The following is a 24,406-nucleotide window of genomic DNA, read 5'->3' as shown; positions in this document are numbered from 1 at the left end:
ATTTTTAAATGATAAAATCGAACCTGCCTCCACCACTTCCACTGGCAGCTCATTCCACACAGCTACCATTCTCTGAGTAAAGAAGTTCCCCCTCATGTTGCCCCTAAACTTATGTCCCTTAATTCTGAATGGTGCACTTGCCTTTATCGTTCGGGGCATTGAGTTGATGAGTTAAGACTTCATATTGAAGCTTTATAAAACATTTGTGAGGCCACATTTGGAGTATTGCATCCAGTTTGTGTCACAACATTAGAAACATAGAAAATAGAAGAGGATGTGGAAGCTTTTGAGAGGATGGAGTGGAGGTTTACCAGGATGCTGCCTGGATTTGAAAGTAGTAGGCATAATGAGTTCAAGTTCAAGTAAGTTTATTGTCATGTGTCCCTGTATAGGACAATGAAATTCTTGCTTTGCTTCAGCACACAGAACACAGTAGGCATATTACTACAAAACTGATAAGTGTGTCCATATACCATAATATAAATATATACACACATGAATAAATAAACTGATGAAGTGCAAATAACAGAAAATGGGTTATTAATAATCAGAGTTTTGTCCGAGCCAGGTTTAATAGCCTGATGGCTGTGGGGAAGTAGCTATTCCTGAACCTGGTTGTTGCAGTCTTCAGGCTCCTGTACCTTCTACCTGAAGGTAGCAGGGAGATGAGTGTGTGGCCAGGATGGTGTGGGTCTTTGATGATACTGCCAGCCTTTTTGAGGCAGCGACTGCGATAAATCCCCTCGATGGAAGGAAGGTCAGCGCCGATGATGGACTGGGCAGTGTTTACTACTATTTGTAGTCTTTTCCTCTCCAGGGCGCTCAAATTGCCGAACCAAGCCACGATGCAACCGGTCAGCATGCTCTCTACTGTGCACCTGTAGAAGTTAGAGAGAGTCTTCCTTGAGAGGTTAGACATTGTTTTCTCTGCAGCATTGGAGGCTAGGGATACCTGGTAGAAGTATATAAAATCATGAGAGGCAGGAAAAGGGTAGATAGTCGCAATCTTTTCCCCAGAGTTTACATATCAAAGACTAGAGGGCATAGCTTTAAAGAGGGGGGAAGTTTAAAGGAGGTTGTGTGGGGCAGGTTTTTTTTTTTACACAGAGTGGTTGGTGCTTGGAAGGTGCTCTCAGGAGTGATGGTGGATGCAGATATGATAATGGCGTTTGAGGCTTGAAGAGCATGAATATGCAGGGAGTGGAAGGATATGGACTGTATGCAGGCAGAAACGATTAGTTTAATTTGGCATCATATTTGGCACAGACATTGTGAGTCCAAGGACCTTTTTATTTTCCCTGTTCCTGGTAAAACCCAAACTGAGCATGTGTGAATGTTGCCACATAACAGTCTTTACTTTAAACTTTAAAGATACAATGTGGAGACAGGCCCTTCGGCCCACCAAGTCCATGTTGACCAACGATCACCCCATACACTCGTACTATTCTACACACTACAGACAATTTACAGGAGCCAATTAACCAACAAGTTTGTGCATCTTTGGAGTGTGGGAGGAAACCAGAGCACCCGGAGAAAACCCACGCGGTCACGGGGAGAGGGTATAAACTGTGTGCAGACGGCACCCGTAGTCAGGATCGCACCAGTAACTGGCACAGAATCTGCCCTCCACAAATGTAAATACTGGACCGTTTACCAAATTAATAGACATAATGAATATATTTGGCACACTGTTCTCCCATTTGAGATTTGTAAAGATAAGGTTGCCATAGAGTCATGCTCATTTTTGAAAACTACTTTTGAGGACATGTACGAAAGCTACAAATATGGCTTTAATAAGTGTTGTTGCCTCATGCTTGAAACGTCCCTCGCCAGCTCCAAAGATAGAGGAAAGACCAGTGACTCATTGTCAGGGTGCTGATGCTATCTTCTGATGGGTCACTGACTTCTAAGTGAGGACAGCCTTCGACTTTCCAGAATGGGCTTTGATTCAGGAACCAGTGCCAATCAAGAGTGTGATTTGTTTTTTCTTTCCAACAATTTAATGTGTTAATTACTCAGCTTGGCAATGCTCAGCTTAGTCTTTGGGTTTTAGTCAGACGTTTTGCTCAGGTCTTTATCGAACTGTTTATTACTGACCACCATTTTGTTGAACATAATTGTAAAATCCTAAAACTAGTGAATTCCATACATTGATATTCTATATGTTGAATTTCTATAAGTGTTTTTAAAATGCTCTATCTTTATCAGTTTAATGACAATAGAATGTGTATGAGCAATCCATCTTCAACACATAACAAACCTTTTTACATTTCGGTCTGGGAGGAAATGAGTAATGTGTAACCCATTTGTGTGATCAATTTGTTCAAGCAGCTACTGTGAAATGTTAATCACAACTTTAATTTGTACAGCATTAGCATTTTGATTAACTTGTAGGTTTGCTGGCATACTTGAAGTGGTTTTTAGTCATAGTTACAGCAAGGAAATGACTTTTTGATTAATTAACGTTGTTAGACAGCAGCTGAGCTTCCTGATTGGTAACCTATCTAGATGAAGGTTCACAAAGTAACAACAGACAATAGCAGAACTTAAAACAACCGAGACTATGCTGCCAGCTGCATTTGTGGTAAAAGAGCAAATGTCATCAACAGGACCCTTTTTAAAAAATCATTTAATTGCAAAGAAGCATCATTAACTTGAGGAAATGTGTGTTATAAAAAGTCGTTCAGCCATCGAACACCGTTTCTATCGGATATGTTCCGATGCAAGGCATTTATTCACATTAACTCACAGTAATACACCACTGTGCAAGCAACAGGAGAGGAGAATCTTTTTGTCTCTTTGAAACAATTGAACATAGAACCGTTTTTATGGCTATTCAATTTATTTTATCCAGTTTAATGACTATTTTGATCAATTTGCATAAATTTCATGCTGTGATATTAACAAATTGAGCTGATAATGATAACAGTGCTCCAATCTAATAATTTCGACATTTTCATGTGGAAAGCAGAAAAAGTGCATAAAACAGAAGCACCAGTAGGCCATTTGGCCTTTCAGGTCTGTTCTGCTATTCAACGTGATCACTGCTGATCATCCACCTAAGTAATTGATTTCCACTTTATGCCCATCCACCTTGATATCTTTACCAGTAAGAAATATATCTACCTATTTCTTGAATATATTTAATGATTTGGCCTTCTTTGCCTTCCATGGTATAAAGTTCCATAGGTTCAAGTGCAGTAAATGTCTCCTGGTCTGTTCTAAATGTTATATATACCCCATATCCTGAGGCTGAGACTCACAGTTGTGGACACCCAAACCATTGGGAACATCTTCTGGTGCACGCCTGTTAGAATTTCATAGCTTCAATGACATCCATCCCATTTTGTGTAAATTCCAGTATATGCCCAGTCTTCCCTTTTTCCCAATCTTCCCATCCATTCATCTTTTGTAAATTCAAGTATAGGGCAATTTATTCCCTATTTCTCATTGTTCTGCCATTCCAGGAATCAGTCTGGTAAAACTTTGTTGCATTCCCTCTCTGGTAAGAACATCCTTACTTGCACATAAAAATAGATATGGGGCAGAAATAAAATAAGAACATTCTGAATGATTATAGCTGACAGGCAGCATCTATGGGGAAAGAAACAGTTAGTGTTTCAGGTATGGGACCCTTTTCCAGCATCTGCAGGTCTTTCATTTTCATACTGATGGGGCCTGACCAAGCCTTCAACAGCTGCAGCAAGACATCCTTCCTCCTGTACACACCCTGTTGCAGGGATGACCATTTGCCATCCTAACTGCATACTGCATCTGAATATTTGCTTTCAGCAACTAGTACACAAGGACAGCAGGCCTTGTTGCGCAGCACCACCACTCTTGTCCGAATATATCAAATAATTTGTCTAATAATTTATTCAAATATTGTAGACACAAGGAACTGCAGATACTGGGATGGTGCTTAGAACACCAAATGCTGGAGTAACTCGTCGGGTTAGGCAGTATCCCTAGAGGACTTATAGGTGTCGTTTTGGGTTGCGACCCTTTTTCAGACTGCAAAAGGGTCCTGAACTGAAGCGTCACCTGTCGATGTCCTCCAGAGATATTTCTCCTCTGTTTTGACCTCGAAGAAAGGCATGATTATGGAACTTGGGAAAGTTAATGGTGATGTCTTGAGGACAGTCTGTATTATGGCCGAGGAAGTGCTGGATGTCCAAAAATATATGAAAGTAGATTAATTTCTCAGGCCTGATCAAGTATATCCTGAGACACTATGGGAAGCTGGAGGAAAAATTGCAGATGCCCTGGCTAAGTTATTCATCATTAGACATGGGTGACATTGCCTTCATCATTCAGAGTATTGAGTAAGGAAGTTGGGAGGTCATGTTGCAGTTGTATAAGATGTTGGTGAGGCTGCATTTAGAATATTGTGTTCAATTTTGGGCGCCATGTGATAGGAAAGATGTTGTCAAGTTGGAAAGGGTGCAGAGAAGATTTACGAGGATATTACCGGGACTCAAAGGTCTGAGCTATAGGGGGAGGTTGAGTAGGCTGGGTTTCTATTCCTTGGAGCGCAGGAGGTTGAGGGGTGACCTTATAGAGGTGTCGAAAATCATGAGAGGAATAGATTGGGTAGACATGCTGAGTCTCTTGCCCAGAATTGGGGAATCAAGAACCAGAAGACGTAGGTTTAAGGTGAGGGGGGAAGTATTTAATAGGAACTTGAGGGGTAACTTATTCACAGAAAGGGTGGTGGGAACGAGCTGTCGGAGGAGGGAGTTGAGGCAGGGATTATCGCAATGTTTAAGAAACATTCAGACAGGTGCATGGATAGGGCAGGTTTAGAGGGGTATGGGCAAAACGCATGCAGGTGGGACTAGTGTAGAAGAGACGTGCTGGTCAGTGTGGGCAAGTTGGGATGAGGGTGCGGCCTGTTTCTGTGCTGTGAAGACTCTGACTTTTCATTGGAGCCCTTCTTAAATAGAAGCCAACATTAGCCACCTTCCAGTCCTATGGTATCTCACTCATAGATAGTGAGATACCATAGGACTGGAAGGTGGCTAATGTTGGCTTCTATTTAAGAAGGGCTCCAATGAAAAGCCAGGGAACTATAGACCAGTAAGTCTAACATATCTGTTAGGAAAATTACTGGAGAGGATTCTGAGGGAATCCCTGTATATCCATATGCCTGTCCAAAAGGCCTGAATATAGAGTGGATGTGGAGAGGATGTTTCCACTAGTGGGAGAGTTTAGGACCAGAGGCCACAGCCTCAGAATAAAAATACATACCTTTAGAAAGGAGATGAGGTGGAATTTCAGAGGGTAGTGAATGTGTGGAATTGCTACAGAAGGCTATGGAGGCCAAGTCAATGGATGTATTTATGGTGGAGATTGATATATTCTTGATTAATACGGGTGTTAGGGGTTATGGGGAAAAGGCAGGAGAATGGGGTTGAGTGGGAAAGATAGATCAGCCATGACTGAATGGCGGAGTAGACTTGATGTTCCAAATGTCCTTATTCTGCTCCGAGAACAGTTGAACATAAAAAGTCTCTTAACTGCCTCAACCACTCACCCACGGCAGCGGGTGTATATTAATTTATATATTATGTAGAAGTTGACCGTGTATGAACAGTAGACAAGAAATGACATGTGTAATACCAGAAATGGCTGGGAGTAATACCAGAAGAATGCATCAAATTTTAATTGAATTGCTGCATGCATGTGTAAACAATACCACTGTTTAAAAAGGATTTTAGTGGCTTGTTTGCCTTCAGTAAATGCAGCCCTCTTGCTTCTTCTTTAAGTTGTGATTACATAAACAGTCTAATATAAACTTCTGTACATTGAGCCGGCACTTGTATGACTTCTGAATGAGCTGCTGTGTATAAAGATAATCAATTTTTTCTGGACGCAGTAAGCAGAGGGGGAAAAAATTGCTTCTTTCATCTAATCACTGACCCTTTACACCTAAAGCCAGGACTTGCAAATAAACAGGACGGCAAGGAATAAAAGGCTTTTGGGGACAGCTGAGCATTTCATTAAAATTTAAAATAGGCACTCTTCTTGCAGACAGGTCCTTTAACAAAAGCTGCGAGATCTGATTAAATAGCTTGGGCTACTGCAATGATAATATGAATGGCAGTTGCAGCAGATCCACCATGTATGTTAGTGGCCAGCTGCCATTTTGGAGCCATGTTAATTCCTCTACTGCATACTTTGTGAAAATCTCGGATTTATAGCGTAGAATTGCATTAAAGTGATTTATAAACAAGGTTCTTGTGTGGAATGGAGACTGAAGGAACTGCAAATGTTGGTTTACAAAAGAAGACACAAAGTGCCGGAGTAACTCAGCGGGCCAGGTAGCACCTCTGGAGAACGCTTTGGGTTGGGATCCCTCTTTGTGGTGGGTGAGGGGGAGGGGGGGGGGGGGTAGAAAGTTAGAAGAGAGATGGGGACAAGGCAAAGCCTGGCAAATTATATTGTGGATACAGGAGAGGGAAATTTGTGGAAGGTAGATGACTGGACAAAGGCCAGAGATGAAGAGACAAATAGTGTGAGATGCAGATAGAAGTGGTGCGAATTGTGAAGGCAGAGGAAGGAATATAGGTGGAAGCGGACAAGGGGAGATGGAAGTGGAGAAATGGGTGCATCTAGGTGGGCCACAGGGAAGAAAGGGAGGGGGAAAGCTGGGGGAGGGTAGATGTTTCTAAGTTAGTTACCTGAAATTTGAGAATTCATTGTTCATACCGTTAGGTTGTAAGCAGAATATGAGGTACCCTTCCTCCAGTTTGCGTGTGGCCTCACTCTGGTAAGGCCCAGGACAGAAAGGTCGGAATGGGAATGGGAATTCAAATGCTTAGCAACTGGTAGATCCAGCAGGCCTTGACGGGCTGAGCTCAAGTGTTCGGCAAATCATTCACCTAGTCTACACTTGGTCTCACCGATGTAAAGGAGGACACAGGAACACCGGATGAAGTAGATGAGGTTCATCCGAAATGGGGGAATTCCGTTCAAATTAATTTTAAACCAAACTTGAGAAGCTGAGTACTGTGCATACTCATTCTTATATTGTGAATTTAAACATGCAAGGCTAGTTCAATTTCTATCCACTTGACTTTATCTCAAGTCAGTATTTATTGTCATAAGCTGTACAACTTTGAATCAAAAAATCCAAGAATCATTTGGCTTAAGCCATTCTGATCTCTGTCCTAAAGCAGATCATAAATACTGGGATGGTTTTGACAAGAACAACCTCTCAATTTAAAACCCATGTAGCTTGTTCAGAATTATGAATCTTTTTTTCATCCAGTGTTTAAACCAGAATGCCCTTTTCAAGTTTATTTCAAGTAGAGGCAGGCCTGTGAAGCTTACTGTTTTGTTTATTTTCCCCCTATAATTCTAAACACCAATTAAACTTGTGATTTACCTAACCTATGATAGTTATGTGGTAAATAACTAATTAAAGTCTAATTCAAAACTCCAGTTATGTAATATCAATTAGATTTTAGTGGCAGCAGTATAATGGGCAGGGAACTGATGGCAGGATCTGTTGGCATTTCTCGTGCGCAAGTACCAGTGTGTTTGCGATTCTGGCATGAATCCGGAAGTGCGAACTTCCTGGTCAAGAATAATCGATTTCCTGAATTGCAGTCCTCACACTGGTCTACATACGTGTACGAAGGAACTGCAGATGCTCGTTTACACCGAAGAAAGATACAAAAAGCTGGAGTAACTCGGCTTTCTCCAGCTTTTCTCGCTACCCTTGACGATAACTGCTTGAAAGCTGTGCAACTGAGAAGTTGAAACAAGCCGTACAGTATAACTAAACCTCTGTGAGGAAAAGGGGGAAAAGTGAACATTTTAATCTTGTGTGTAAGGTTGCTATACTTTACACCCACTATTAGTTGCTATTTTATACAGTGGAATGGAAAAAGAGGTTGAAAAGAGGGAGGGAAAGGAAGAGTCAGAGATGAAGAACATGGAAGCAGGAATGGGGTGAAAATGGCAGTAGTGTTTCCGTACGAGAACAAGAAGCAACTCCAATACAGTCATCAAAGTACTCGTATTCCACGTATCCTTCCAAAGAGACCAGCATAGGTCAAATGAGTATTATAATTTCATATGTGATGTGGGAGTTCAATCTGAGCACAAGTTTGACAAGAAGAAGGATGGTGGTGATAGAGGGGACTGTTCAGGCCTTTGTGGAATGCATGGTACCATGCATACCAATGATGGCTTCACCCTTCACCGCTTTGCTTTCTTTAATCGGGGTGGGAAACCCAGCTACATACTCATCTCAGTTCTAAATGGCCTACCCTTTCTTAAAATGTGGCCCCTGGTTCTAGACTCCCCCAACATCGGGAACATGTTTCCTGCATCTAGCGTCCAATCCCTTAATCATTTTATATGTTTCTATAAGAACGCCTCTCATCCTTCTAAATTCCAATGAATACAAGCCCAGTCGCTCCATTCTTTCATCATATACGACCTGCGACCCCGGGAATTAACCTCGTGAACCTACGCTGCACTCTCTCAATAGCAAGAATGTCCTTCCTCTAATTAGGAGACCAAAACTGCATACCATACTCAGGTCTCACCAGGGCCCTGTACAACTGCAGAAGGATCTCTGTGCTCCTATACTGAACTCCTCTTGTTGTGGATGCCAACATGCCATTAGCTTTCTTCAGTGCCTGCTGTATCCGCATGCTTACTTTCAGTGACTGATGTACAAGGACACCAAAGTCTCGTTGTACTTCCCCTTTTTCTAACCAGACACCATTCAGATAATAATCTGCTTTCGCGTTCTTGCCACCAAAGTGGATAACCTCACATTTATCCACATTAAACTGCATCAGCCATGCATCTGCCCACTCACCCAACCTGTCCATGTCACCCTGCATCCTCATAGCATCCTCCTCACAGTTCGCACTGCCACCCAGCTTTGTGTCATCTGCAAATTTGCTAATGTTACTTTTAATTCCTTCATCTAAATCATTAATGCATATTGTAAATAGCTGCAATCCTAGCACAGAGCCTTGCGGCACCTCACTAGTCACTGCCTGCCATTCTGAAAGGGACCCGTTAATCCCAACTCTTTGTTTCCTGTCTGCCAACCAATTTTCTATCCATGGCAGCACTCTACCCCCAGTAGATGTCCCCTTCTTGAGGCAAGGCCCCATGTAGATGCCTCCAACGGTGGGGATGTGGCCACCACTCTCTAGCCTCTTGCATTCCTGTCTCTTGGAATTGCCATGCCAGGCCAATGATGCAACCAGTCAAGATATTTTCTGCAGTACAATATGTAGATGTTCGAAAAACCAATAGTTCGAGGGTACTTTATTTGTCACATATGGTACAGTTAGGAAAAGAAAATTGAAAATTATCAATAAATTTGCAGCTGTCAGAAATGCCGTGATTTAAGTGGAAAGGGCAGGGATCATTGGAGAAAGAATAGTCTGCGATAAGGAGGCCTTTACCAGCGAAAGTGGGGTTTTATTCTCTGTTTACTTAACATAATAAAGCTTCTGAGGAATATATCTTTTAAATGTGGAAACATTTGTACATACAAAAGTTGAGCATTAATCGAGAATCAGATCACAATCACTCCTCTAAGTGGCGATAAGATTATAATGTCAGACATTCAGAGATAGATGTGGAGTGTTGGAACTTGGACACAGGGTTTTGAATGCCACTTAGAAGGATTGGAACTGCTGCAGTCACAATGGTTCCAGTTAACGGGCATGTAGAAATATATATATATATTGGAATAATTCATATAAAATATATATAATTGGAATTTATAAAATATATATAGTTGAAAGAGATATATATATATATATATTGGAATAATTCAAACAGGAGCTGAAAAATAAACACATCATAGCAATAAAAAGGTCTGTGGTAAAAAATAATTGCCAGACCTTCTCAGCAGTTCAGGCATGATCTGCACAAAGACAAATTGGAGACCCCATTTGTGAGATGAGTTAAATAGAGGAAACATTAACGGGCTCTCGATCCATAAACATTACCTGACCTGCTGAATGTTAGCAGCATTTTCTGTTCTTATTTCAAATTTCCAGCATCTGCACAGATTTGGCTCGAGGATCTGGCTCAATTGTTCTGATATATGTAATTACTTACTATTAAGTGATCAATGTAATACCTCCGTTTTAACAGGAATTGTGTAATTAAAATATTATCCATTGGCCTGTCATGTGTTTCTTATCCTCAAATTGAACATAATATCTTTTGTCTTCTCTGTTGACTTTATTTAGGCAATGCTGGATGTGGCTGCAAATAATGGCTGGCTTGTGACAGCACTGAACATAATCAACCTGATTCAGATGGTGATTCAAGGCAGATGGGTACATGACTCCTCTTTCCTCACCTTGCCAAACATTGAGCAACAACACCTCTATCTGTTCAGGTATTTATTACTGTTAATTATTGTGAGCTGTTAAAATGAATACACCTATACCAGGATCAGTCTTTTCGTTCCCCAATAAAGAGTACAATCGATCTTTATTTGTTATGTAATATATTTACTGAATATGTTTGTTAATACATTGTCTTATAAATGTGTGCGTGTGTATATATATGTGTGAGGTTAGACAAAAATGCTGGAGAAACTCAGCGGGTGAGGCAGCATCTATGGAGCGAAGGAATAGGTGACGTTTCGGGTCGAGACCCTTCTTCAATCTGAAGACGGGTCTCGACCCGAAACGTCACCGATTCCTTCGCTCCATAGATGCTGCCTCACCCGCTGAGTTTCTCCAGCATTTTTGTCTACCTTCAATTTCTCCAGTATCTGCAGTTCTTTCTTAAACATATATGTATTTGAGTGTCTGTTGTGTCTATATAGTGTACATACATGCGTCATAACCTGTATATAAAAAGCAACTTGCATTCAAAAAATGTAACAGCACATAAATGTTTTACCTTGTCAATCTTCTGGCTTTGGATTAAAAAAGTTTAATTAACAGGTAAAATGCCCACACACACAAAATAATGGCAGAAGCGAAATTAGAGCGTGACCAGGTTGGTGTGGGACTTTGATGATATTGGTTGCCTTTTTGAGGCAGTGCCTTCTATAGATCCCTTCGATGGTGGGGAGGTCCTATTTTATTCTCCCCACATTCCCCTCAACTCTCCCCAGGTGCCACCACTTGCCTACATATGGCAGCATCTCTACCACTGTGCCACTGATTGCTGAAGCTATGAGTCATTAACTCTACTAGCTGATAGACACAAAAAGCTGGAGTAAAGGGCCTGACCCACCAGCATGCGATAGCATGCACCTAGCGCCACCAAACGTAGTCGCTTGAGGCGTACGGACTCGCGGGGCCTGTCCCACTTCGATCGGCGGAGGCGTATGAAGTTGTGCAGGGCTGGTCCCGACATCGCGCGGGGCTCCAAAAATCTTGCACTGTCCGAAAATCCCGCGCGACAACGGCCTGTCGGCCCGCAGCCGCATTGATGCCCGTATGCAGCGCCTCGACGGGCGTACGCAGCGTCTTGACGGCATACGCCTAGCGCGTGGCGTTGCGCGATGACGTCACCGCCCGGCATGCCGTTGCATGATGACGTCATCGCCAGACGCCGTGTGACGTCCAAATTCAGTCGGCCCGCCTCCTGCCCAGCTGATTGGTGAGTTTGACGTAAATTACGTCACGCGCGAACTTTGCGTGTATTTACCGCGTACTTACCACGAACTTAGCGCGAACCCCGCTTCCGTTTGGTCGCGCTAGATGCATGCAATCACATGCTGGTGGGACAGGCCCTTAACTCAGCGGGACAGGCAGCATGCTGCCTGTCCCTATGGGTTACTCCAGCTTTTTGTGTCTATCTTCGGTTTAAACCAGCATCTGCAGTTCCTTCTTACACTTGCTGCTCCACTATGCACTCCAATGTCATTTACATGTGGACCACACCAGCACTTTTGTTTTCAGATATCCTATTGTAAATAGTCCATTGGAAATTTAAAATCTTGGATTTCTTCCTGCTGTACTGCCACTTTTTTTTTAAAACAGTTTTCTCTTGTTTTCACCTCTTGTTAAAACAAGACCAGACAGATGGCCAAACCATTTCTGCTCCTGCATTCAAAGTTGGAGCTTTTCAACACAATGCCAGAGTGAATTATTTATTGATTCCCTTCCCTTCTCCCTTTCACGCCACCTTCTCATGGCCAGGCTGACATTAGCAACAGATCTACAGTATTAAGTGCAGATGTAAACCTGTTCTTTTTCTACAAATATATTGCTTGATGTATTTGATATATTGGTCTCCAGGGTGCACTCTTGTTTGCCTCATCTCAAGATTAAGAACCAATTATTTTCAGTTTTCTTAGTACTAAGCCTGTATCCTAAAAATAAGGTACAAAGTGCTGGAGTAACTCAGCAGGTTACTGATGGCGAGGTACCACCGAGTTACACTTGCACTTTGTGTCTTTTTTTGTAAACCAGCATCTACATTTCCTTGTTTCTACGAGCCTGTATCCTTGTCTTCAATTGGCACATCCACCAGGCAATACAATATTTTTGCTACTATTCTGGCATGATGATGCAGCAGTGGAATTGCTGCCATACAGCGCCAGAAACCTGGGTTTGATCCTGACTAAGGGTGCTGGCTGTATGGACCGCGTGGGTTTTCTCCAGGTGCTCCGGTTTCCTCCCACACTCTAAAGACGAACAGGTTTGTTGGCTGCTGTAAATTGTCCCTTGTGTGTAGGATTGAATGAGTGTAAAGTCGCGGACGTGGTGGGAACAAAGTGCCCATTTCCACCCTGTCTCTTTAAAAAAAAAAACAGGAATCGGCCACTATTTTCAAAGGTCAGTTTATTGGCACATGTACCAATTAAGGTACAGTGAAACTCAAATTACCATACAGCCATGCTAAAAAAAAAACAACAAGACACACAACTACATAAGTTAACATAAACATCCACCACAGCGGATTCATAGAAACATAGAAAATAAGTGCAGGAGTAGGCCATTTGGCCCTTCGAGCCTGCACCACCATTCAATATGATCATGGCTGATCATCCAAATCAGTATCCCATCCCTGCCTTCTCTCCATATCCCCTGATCCATTTAGCTACAAGGGCCACATCTAACTCCCTCTTAAATATAGCCAATGAACTGGCCTCAACTACCTTCTGTGGCAGTGAGTTCCACAGATTCCCCACATTCCTCATTGTGATGGATGCCAATAAAGTCCAATCTTCTTCCTCCTCATTTTTTCTCCTTCCTATTATTTATTCATTGAATATTATTGACAAAAAATATTTGTGCTATAAATTAGGTAGCAAAGGTCTTCCTATCTGTGAAACGGATAACAACATGGAGGGGAATTGCTGGAGTAGGTAGAAAGTAGATACCTCTGTCAATTGGAAATCTAAGAACAAGGGACATTGCCTAAAAATGAAATCCATGGCTTTCACGAGTTAAAGTCGAAAGAACTGCTGCCGAGAAAAGATAATAGAAATTTGAACTCTCTTCCGCAAATGAAATTAACTGGTGGGTAAATTGTTGATGTTAATGATGCAATTGATAGATTTTTATACACAACTTATTTAGGGATGTGATACCATAATGTTAGGTTATAGATCATTCATGATCTCAGTGCACAGCAGAACAGACTTGAGGCGCTAAATGATCTATTTTTATTTCCTATATTCCAAACAATCGCTCTTACTATTTATTTTTTTTACATTTTCTGCTAGCATGTAGAAGCGTATCATGAACCTGAAGGCCTAAATTGTGTGTGCTTTTTGTTTTAATCTGAAATTTGTGTGGCAATTTATTTTGTCAGGAAGTGCAATGCGGGTGGAAAGAAAAGCAGCTCAAAAGGTTATAGAGGTCCAGTCGAATGTCTTCCTGAATTGATAGCTGCATGTGAATGGAGGGAGGATATATTTCATTCCATTGTTGCTGAAGAACTACAGCCTACACAGATTTCCCAGGTAACCTGCTTTTTCAATCTCATTTTTGTATTTATTTTTGTTGTTCTATTCATTTGTGTTTTTTATTTAAACTTTAAGCAAACTTCAAGCAAGCTGTTATTCAAATGTCCTTTGACAATTGTTCATCTCTGAGTTATTCTGACCTCTCGAAATATATTTGACATTGGATTGGCCTTATTGACTGTGTGACTCATCCTTTTTGGAATTAGTTTAAGATAAACAGCTCTGTTCCTATCTTTGCCAATCAAGTCATAGTGTTTAAAACTGTTTTTGATCTTAGAGGGACTGTTAATGTAAAAAAAAAGCAGCAGGGGATGATTAGTACTTTTAATGGAGTTTTTCTCCAAATAACAAATAGGAATTCCATGAAAATATATATTTTTTAATGATTATAGCTAGGAGCATTATCCAATTTCAGTTCCAATGCCTGCTACCATTGGTATACACTTAAGTGAGATTACTCGGTGTATGTTTGGCCTTACCTGAGGAAGTTGACTTTATGCCGCTGAAATTCAGTGCATTTAAAAGGGTAAATGAGAGAAGACTTGCAATTTATGTGGCTTGAACCATATTCAAACTTATTATCCAAAGCTTTAATCTTACACCATGTGGTGTGGTTTGGGAACAGTGTGGTTTGGGAACAGCTCCATCCAAGAACGCAAGAAATTGCAGGGAATTGTGGACGCAGCCCAGACCATCACTCAAACCAATACCTCCCTTCCATAGATTCTATTTACACCTCATGCTGCCTCGGCAAGGCCAGCAACATAATCAAGGGCGTGTCACACCCTGGCCACTCCCTCTTCTTCCCTCTCCATTCACGCAAGAGGTATAGAAGTGTGAAATCGCACACCTCCAGATTCAGAGACAGTATCTTCCCAACAGTTATCAGGCAACTGAACCATCCTGCCAACAACCAGACAGCAGTCCTGAACTACTATCTACCTCATTGGAGACCATCAGACTATTTGATCGGACTTTGCTGGACTTCATCTTGCACTGAACATTATTCCCTTTATCATGTATCTGCACACTGTGGACGGCTTCATTGTAATCATGTATTGTCTTTCCGCTGACTGGTTAGCATGCAACAAAAGCTTTTCACTGTACAGCTTTTCACACATGACAATAAACAAAATGAAAAAAAGCCGAAAGGACAGTATGCCCACCCACTACATTACCTATTCACCACGTACAACATTTTTGGTGAGAACCTTCAGAAAAAACAAAAGCATACCAGCCATTACAATAATAACTATTTTTTTACTGTAAAATGCATACATTTAAAATTAACTGTCACGGTCACGGTGGCGCAGCGGTAGAGTTGCTGCCTTACAGCGAATGCAGCGCCAGAGACCCGGGTTCGATCCCAACTACGGACGCTATCTGTACAGAATTTGTACGTTCTCCTCGTGACCTGCATGGGTTTTCTCCTAGATCTTCCGTTTCCTCCCACGCTCCAAAGACGTCCAGGTTTGTAGGTTAATTGGCTTGGTAAATGTAAAAATTGTCCCTAGTGGATGTAGGATAGTGTTAATGTGCGGGGATCTCTGGTCGGCGCGGACCCGGTGGGCCAAAGGACCTGTTTCCGCACTGTATCTCTTAACTAAACTAAACTAAACCAAATCTTAAAAATGGATATTGTTGAAGGAGCTGACGTGGCTCAGGGCACTTGCTCACCAAAAACAAACTATTTAGGCTAATCATGTTTTCCAACCCCTCCATCTTTAATCTATAGAACATAGAACATTACAGCATCGGAACAGGCTCTTCGGCCCACAATATCTTTGCCATGATAAACAAATCTCATCTTGCACATAATCTATATCCCTCCATTCCTGCATACAGCAATTCTAATCCGTGACCTTAATTTATTTATAACCACCACTGTACTGTATGTATAAATTATGAAATAAATACAAAAAAAAGTTTTAAAATATTGTACAAGCTGACTCTGTCCAAATCTTCTGTCCCTTATAAGAATTTGTTTTTTCATAATCCAAATCTCCTTAGAAACTTATTTACCACTTAGAGACTGCAATGCTCCTCTGGCCAGGCAGCATCTGTGGAGAGAGAAACAGTGTTAGCATTTCAGGTAAATAATCTTTCTCCAGTCAGGGAAATTGGCTCCCAAGGCCATCTGCAACTGAGTGCACAAATCATGAAATATTGTAACAGCAAAATAGATTAGAAACAGGATATTCTGCTGCAGATGACACATTCCATCACTCCGCTAAGCTTTTTATTACCTACAAATTACATCAGGAGAGTGATGGAAGACTTTCCAAAGTTTTACGCAGCTCTCTACAAGATGGAGCTTAACATACACTCCCTGCCCCACTGAAACACAGCTACAGCATGTACTCGCTATAAAAAAGCAATGCAGGCATTCATCAAGACTGCTTCAATGCTGTTTCCTGAGCCTCCAACCTCAGCTAAAGGACATGGGAATGGCATCAACCAGAAATTGTCCTCCAAATTGCACATTACTTTGAATTGGAAAGATGTTGCCATTTCCTATATCATCTCTAGTTCTAAATACTGAAACCTCCTACCAAATAGCGGTGTGGATGTTTCTTCACTACATGAATTTCGATAGTTCAAGGAGATAGCTTGGCCTTTTTCCTTATGGACAATATAGAAGCAGTTGCTCATTTCTGGTTTTGTTAACAAAGCCCAATTTGATCAAATTCATGTCTCAGGTGGGACGGCACAGTGGTAGAGTTGCTGCCTTACAGCACCAGAGACCCGGGTTCGATCCTGACTACAGATGCTGTCTGTATGGAATTTGTACCTTCTCCCTGTGGCCGCGTGGGTTTTTTCTAGGTGCTCTGGTTTACTTCATTCCAAAGACGTGCAGGTTTGTAGGCTGATTGGCTGCTGTAAAGCGTCCCTAGTGTGCAGGATAGAACTAGTGTATGGGTGATTGCTGGTCGGTGTGGACTTGGTGGGCTGAAGGGCCTGTTTCCAACTGTATCTCTAAACTAAATTAAAGTAAAAACTATAAATATTGTTAATTCACATGTCTGGTTACTTAACCACTGTGCCCACAGAAGATGTATTTAAAATATTATCATTTTGGAATGTAATTGTATGTTTCAGTTCTATATGGGTGTCATGGTACACCAGTCATTGAAAGTAGGCATGCAGGTGCAGCAGGCAGTGAAGAAAGCGAATGGTATGTTAGCATTCATAGCAAACGGATTTGAGTATAGGAGCAGTGAGGTTCTACTGCAGTTGTACAGGGTCCTGGTGAGACCACACCTGGAGTATAGCGTACAGTTTTGGTCTCCTAATCTGGAAGGACATTCTTGCCATAGAGGGAGTACAGAGAAGGTTCATCAGACTGATTCCTGGGATGTCAGGACTTTCACATGAAGAAAGACTGGATAGACTCGGCTTGTACTCGCTAGAATTTAGAAGATTGAGGGGGGATCTTATAGAAACTTACAAAATTCTTAAGGGGTTGGACAGGCTGGATGCAGGAAGATTGGTCCCGATGTTGGGGAAGTCCAGAATAAGGGGTCACAGTTTAAGGATAAGGGGGAAGGAAGTGTTTTAGGACCGAGATGAGAAAAACATTTTTCACACAGAGAGTGGTGAATCTCTGGAATACTCTGCCACAGAAGGTAGTTGAGGCCAGTTCATTGGCTATATTTAAGAGGGAGTTAGATGTGACCCTTGTGGCTAAAGGGATCAGGGGGTATGGAGAGAAGGCAGGTACAGGATACTGAGTTGGATTGAATGGCGGTGCAGGCTCGAAGGGCCGAAAGGCCTACTCCTGCACCTATTTTCTATGTTTCTATGAAAGATTGTAAAGTGAGCATTTGTTTATTAATTGTTAGTTGGTAAAATGGTTACAAGTAATGCTTTCATTACCAGAGTTCACACATAAAGCGGTACCCAAATAGGCAGCACACAAGCTTCTTTTTGTTTGGTTGCTGAGTCTAGGGCATGGCAGGCAAAGTGAAGACAGACCAGAAATGTTCCAACAATATGACAAAATAAAATGAATATAAATATCTAATAATGTTCATATCACAAACAAAATGCACAAGCTCAATGATGTCTCGTGCTCGAGCAGAATCTTGGAAATTTTGTTTGAAAATAAGATTGTACGCATTTTGAAAAAAATAATTAATGTTTTTAATAAAAAGAAATGGCTACTGTAACCTGTTCATTGGGAAAATTATTTGGATTTGTAATTTATTCTACAATCTGCCTCTGCCAGTTTGGCACGGCAATCACAGCTAAAATATATGAAAAAAATATTCTGGAAATTATTGGGTTTAAAGCACCAATTTAAGTGCTAATTGCAGTCGTAATGAGAAAAGGCAGTCATCACTGTGAGATTTGCATCTGTTCTGCCATCAGTATGCTCTGAACGGCTGGTGACCACCCGAAGCTTTGCCAGCTAATTAAATAATTGCATGCGGGGAGGTGTTCTCATCTGATTCAAATGATGAAGATTAATCCTTAGATAAATATGTTTTGATCGTATTGAAATGTTTTATCAGCCTCGGCTGCAATAGCCTAGTTTTTATTTTTTAATCAAAAAGCAGCTACCATCTAAGAGCTTTGTGATATATTTAAGCAATAAATTATCTTCTGTAGCTGCATTAGCACAATAACACTTGAACACACTGATAAACAATGTGTTGTTATCTTGACTGTTCTCCATATAAATAGCACTAGTTGTGCTTCAATATATTCTAGATGGACAAATGTTTTTGAAGTGGTTATGAGGGTTTATTTTACCTATAAACCCCTTCACTCTGTTCATCTCACTTGCCTTTGGCAGTGATGATATGTCTGCAGTTGTGATATTTTATATGTTAAAGTCCTTATTTAAGTGAGAATATTATTTTGGTGCCTTAGTATTTGTGTCGAGGATTTTTTGTTTCTTAACATTTGGCAATAAACTCTGTCACCTTCTGCACCGAGAAGGTTGAAGAGGGAGGGAGGGGGGTTACCTCTTCTCTGAGGAGAAGAGCCATGAAGAGTGACTGTCTTCCTCACGAGAAGGTAGGGCAAGGGGAAAGTGGTCTGAGGGGCGAGGAAGGCAGAGGAGGCAAGGGCAATTTCTGTCTTTAAGCAAAAGGAAAAAAATGTGAATCATATTTGCAATGATCATTAGACAAAGGCAGAAGTATTCAGAATATTGATAGGAAATAAGTATGTCCCAAACCTGTGGTGATTACCTATAGTTTTTGCATTATTCACTTTTGCACCCAAATTTCAAAAAATAATAAAATTGTCTGTTGGATTTGCTGCAATTTTAAATTGGGATAAATGATTCAAAGGTAACAACAACTTGCATTTATAAAGCAATTTTAACATGTTAAACTACCCACATGGTAGTTTACGTTGGCGGCACGGCCGACGTCGCAGCGGCCTCTGCAGTCCGTCTGTCTTTTTTTATTTTATTGTCCTGTTGAGTGTATAGTTTGTGGTGGGTTTTTGACTGTGTATGTGTGGGGGGCGAGGGGTGGGTGGGGGCGGGGGGGTGGGTGGGGGAAACTTTTAGATCTCTTCCCTGTACGGGGACCCGACCTTTCCCTGTCGGGTCTCCGTTGCCGTTGGGGCCTAGCACCGTGGAGCGGCCTCCAACCGGAACGCTAGCTCAAGTCACGGAGCCTGCGGAGCTGCGGACCTACCATCGTAGAGCTGGCCAGCTTCGGAGCGTGGAGAGCTGTGGTGGCGCGCTGCTGCGACCCGACTCCGGTGGATGGTGAACACCGGGAGCTCGTGGGTCCCCGGTGGGAGACCGCTTTGCGGGGCACCGGCAATGGCGACTTCTCCTGCTCGAATTGCGGGGTTGAAAGTGACCTGGAGCGGGGCCTTACATCGCCCGGCGTGGCTTTAAATGGCAGCGGACTTGCCAGCGCCCGCCGGGGGCTCCAACATCGGGACCCGGAGCAGGGCCTTACATCGCCTGGCGCGGCTTTAAGTCGCCGTGGGACTTTCTAGTGCCCGCCGGGGGCTTTGACTGACTTCGGGAGAGGAATGGAGAGCCGGGGAGAGACAAGACTTTGCCTTCCATCACAGTGAGGAGGAGATTCACTGTGATGGATGTTTGTGTAAATTGTGTTGGTGTGTGTCTTGGTTCTTTTCTTGTATGGCTGCAGAAACCAAATTTCGTTTGAACTTCATGTGAGGTTCAAATGACAAATAAACGGTATTGTATTGTATTGTATGCTTTGTATACATGTTAGCTAACACTGAACGGAAGAACCAGAGGCAGCAGGTCGGTCAGACCCTCAAGCCTACTGCACTATTCAGGAACATCGTGACTGATCTGATCTCTTTCGTGTCACTGGCTACATACACAGGCATTGAGAGAACCAAAAGCTTGTTCAAAAAAGGAGGGTTTAAAAGAGTCTAAAATGATGGAAAAGAGGTAGAGATAGTTAAACAAGGAATTCCGGCGATTTGGAGCCTCTAATATTTCACTGAAAGTAAATATAGGTAATCGTAATACTGCATATTAGCAAAGTAGTTTACAGCACAGGTACAGAAGGGAATGAGATAGGTAGGGCTAAATGACATCCGTAAACACAAGGGGTGGTTGGAGTGTGGAAAATACTGGGGACAGACTCAACATTTAAAGGGTGGCACAATCGCAGAGCCACTGCCTCACAGCGCCAGAGACCCGAGTACGATCCTGACCTTGGGTACTGTCTGTGGAGTTTGCATGACCTCCTTGTGAACACGCAAGTTTTCTCCGGGTGCTCTGGTTTCCTCCCACATCCCAAAAAACGTGCAGGTTTGTAGGTTAATTGGCCTCTGAAAATGTGTAGGGAGCGGAAGAGAAAGTTGGATAACATCGAACTAGTGTGGTCAAGGGATCAATGGCCAGTGTGGGCTCGGTGGGCCGAAGGGCCTGTTTCCCCACTGTATCTCTAAACTAAACTAAAAACTGCTGCGTATCTATACATGATGTCTATTCCTCAGAGCATCAGGTAGTTCAATGAGGCTGGAGAGAAGCCAAGAATGGCTCATTACTGAAAACTATTTAGCAAGAGATGCTTTAGCTATAACCAATCAGGAAAGAATGAAGCCAATCAATTGTCTCCATAGTAGAGCGTGGGAAAAATAAATAAGTGGTAATACATCCTGATCACAAGGTATTGCTCATTACTTTGGTGAAGGTCATTCCAGTATTCTTGCATGGCAGAAGCAGAACTTGTGAAAAGAAAGTGAACAATGAGCTGAGAGGTGGAAGTGTGTTTAAAGATGGGAAGGAAAGTTGGAAGCACGGTGACATGAAGCAAGGTGACTTTTTGTAGCAGGCACTGTAAATCAAAGATCCTATAGCGAGCAAGATGGCCCACTCGACGAAAAAGACGTAGTACGGTCATGGGCAGATTGATGGGTAATTTAAGGCCCCATTTCCGTAACCGGCTTCCGTCTCCGCACCAAAGATCCCATAGGATAATAGTGCGGAGACGGAAGCCGGTTACGGAAACATCCTCATAAAAATAAAAGTTATTTGGTAAAAATCTTCACATTTTCAGAATTTTAATTTATTAACACAAACTGTTCCCCCGCAACGTTGATTACACTGCGAGTCGGGTCGGGTCCGGATACGGAAATGGATGAAAAAAAGGCCCACGTTCCGTTGCGTACTACACGTCAGCCCATTGCATTTAGAAGGTCTATCTTGCTGTAAATGGCAGTTTTGAAAGGCAGAAGAACTGTACCAAAGTAGATAACCAATTATATCATCAAAATGCATCAAGATACGGTGAGGGAAATGAGGGAGAGGAACAGGAAGGAAAATTAGCGGTTGTTGGACTTAAAGAGAGCAAGAGCTAGATACCATGGATGAGTTTAGCATCAGGACCAGGGCAGAGAAACTGTCCTTTTAGGTGATCTCATTCATACATTCTGTTCTGAGATCCAAATGCACATAATGTTAACATATCTTAGCCTTTTACTTTCTGTGTTTTAATTCTGAGTAGCTGGAAATCATGCTGAAAGCTGCTCTGTAAATTGTGTCCACTGTAGTTAGCGAAGGATTGTCTAATTGTTCAAACTTCTTTCAACCTTTTAGGCTTGGAATTTCTTGTCCCGTCTTCCAGTCATCGAAGTTAGCCTGAGCATCAAGGGCTGGTGGGAAAATGCTCCAAAGGGGAAGAATGAAATATTGTTGCCCAATGTGAACACTGGCTTGCGAGATGAGAAAAACTGGACACAATTACATGCGGATCAGGAATACGTACTGCAAGTCAATTTACGGAGGATAGGGTTGGCGCGCAACAAGGTATGTGCCTTCAATGGGTGATTAAATCTTGAGAAACGCGAAACCGATAACTTATCCCATACTTCAAGGTTGTTCCCATTCCGAAACTAGTTCTGTTCAACTTAACCTTTCTGGATTGTAGATCAGGTGTTAGTCTGCAAGGCCAACAATTCAGCTACCAAATTTGGGATTCCAACTGACCTCGCTTGAATACAACAGTAATCCATCATGTCTGTGAAAAAAAGCTGCTGGAGGAAGTCAGTGGGTCAGACATCTCTAGGGAGAAATGGACACTTGATACATCTGGTCAGGACCCTTCTTCAGAAATGGGCAAACAACGATTCGAGTCAGGACCCTCCTTCGAGTTGGGACTGAGAAAGCTGTTCTTAAGTCTGGACGTCAGAGCTTTTAAGCCCCTGAATCCTCTCGCAGAGGAGGGAAGAGAGAGAAAGGAAAGATCTGGGTGGCAGCCATCCTTGATGATACTTCTTACATCCTCGATGCAGCACACCATGAAGATGGACTGGATGGAAGGAAGTGATGATCCTTTGATAGACTGGACTGTGTTCAACACTGCAGATGAATGGTCATGAGCAGAGCAGTTGACATGCATCCTGTCAGGATACCTTCTCAAGCACATCTGTAGAATTTCAAGAGAATCCTCTTGGACACACTAAATTGAATTGAATTTCCTTTATTGTCATTCAGACCTTTCAGTCTGAACGAAATTTCGTGCCTGCAGCCATACATACAATAATACAATAATAAACAACAGAACAGACAGTAAACACAAATTAACATCCACCACAGTGAGTCCACCAAGCACCTCCTCACTGTGATGGCGGCAAAAATCTTAGGGCTGCAGTCTCTTCCCTCCTCTTCTCCCTCTGCGCTGAGGCGATACCCCACCGGGCGATGGTAAATCAGTCCCGCGGCTCACCGAGCTCCGCGAAAGGGCCGGTTCAAACACCGCGGCCCGGGGTGGTCGAAGCTGCCGCCCTCCAGTCCAGCGGACGCAGCTGTTGACGACGTCTTCCACTGGCCCGCGGCCGAACCCCGGACTCAGGCCGCCGCCGCCAGAACGGCGTCTCAGCCACCGGAGCACCATTCCAGCCCCGAGCCGGGTCGCCCTCACGTGAGCGTCTCAGCCCCGCGCCAGGCCGCCCTCACGGGAGCGCCGTTACCCTCGAGCTGGGCCGCCCCGACGGGAGCGCCGTTACCCTCGAGCTGGGCCGCCCCGACGGGAGCGCCGTTACCCTCGAGCTGGGCCGCCCCGACGGGAGCGCCGTTACCCTCGAGCTGGGCCGCCCTCACGGGAGCGCCGTTCCACCCTCGAGCTGGGCCGCCCCGATGGGAGCGCCGTTCCACCCTCGAGCTGGGCCGCCCCGATGGGAGCGCCGTTCCACCCTCGAGCTGGGCCGCCCCGATGGGAGCGCCGTTCCACCCTCGAGCTGGGCCGCCCCGACGGGAGCGCCGTTCCACCCTCGAGCTGGGCCGCCCCGACGGGAGCGCCGTTTCCCTCGGGCTGGGCCGCCCTCACGGGAGCGCCATTACCCTCGGACTGGGCCGCCCTCACGGGAGCGCCGTTACCCTCGGGCTGGGCCGCCCACACGGGAGCGTCTCAGCCCCTCGCCAGGCCGCCCTCATGGGAGCGTCACAGCCCCTCACGGGAGCGCCGTTCCAGCCCCGAGCTGGGCCGCCTCACGGGAGCGAGCCCAGGGCGAGTCCTGACAGGCCTCGAGGTCGCTAGCTCCGCCATTAGGCTTCAGCGCAGACGGAGGCAGAGAAGGGGGATACGACAAAAAAGTTGCATTCCCCCGAAGGGAGAGACAGCAAGCCCTGTTTCAACCACCCCCCCCCCCCCCCCCATACATAAACACAGCCTAAAAAAACAAAAACTTAGCTAGACAAAACGAAAAAAACAACACAAAAAAGTAAAAACAAACGGACGCTGCTCGGATGTCTTAGAAAATAAATATTCCAATGCACTTCCTGCATCACTACATCAGAGGGTTGTGAATCTGTGGAATTCTCAGCCTCAGAAGGCAGTGGAGGCCAATTCTCTGGATGCTTTCAAGAGAGAGTTAGATAGACCTCTTAAAGATAGCGGAGTCAGGGGATATGGGGAAAAGGCAGGAACAGGGTATTGATTGTGGATGATCAGCAATGTTCACAATGAATGGTGGTGCTGGCTCGGAGGGCCAAATGGCCTACTTCTGCCCCTATTGTCTATTGTC

At 43.4% G+C, this 24,406-nt stretch overlaps 1 protein-coding gene across 1 annotated transcript in view; it reads left to right on the top strand.

The window, feature by feature from the left end:
• ascc3 (activating signal cointegrator 1 complex subunit 3) overlaps positions 1-24,406 on the top strand; it is a 363,313-nt gene that overhangs the window by 331,330 nt on the left and 7,577 nt on the right. The window contains exons 38-40 of the mRNA XM_033021915.1: positions 10,239-10,390; positions 13,774-13,924; positions 21,981-22,190. Coding sequence (XP_032877806.1) covers positions 10,239-10,390; positions 13,774-13,924; positions 21,981-22,190 — 513 coding nt within the window. The remainder of the gene's footprint in view (positions 1-10,238; positions 10,391-13,773; positions 13,925-21,980; positions 22,191-24,406) is intronic.

Source organism: Amblyraja radiata, chromosome 5 (assembly GCF_010909765.2).
Source record: "Amblyraja radiata isolate CabotCenter1 chromosome 5, sAmbRad1.1.pri, whole genome shotgun sequence".
NCBI classification, from domain to species: domain Eukaryota; kingdom Metazoa; phylum Chordata; class Chondrichthyes; order Rajiformes; family Rajidae; genus Amblyraja; species Amblyraja radiata.
The sequence above is the reverse complement of the archived record's forward strand: the minus strand, read 5'-3'. Positions and strand labels throughout refer to the sequence as shown.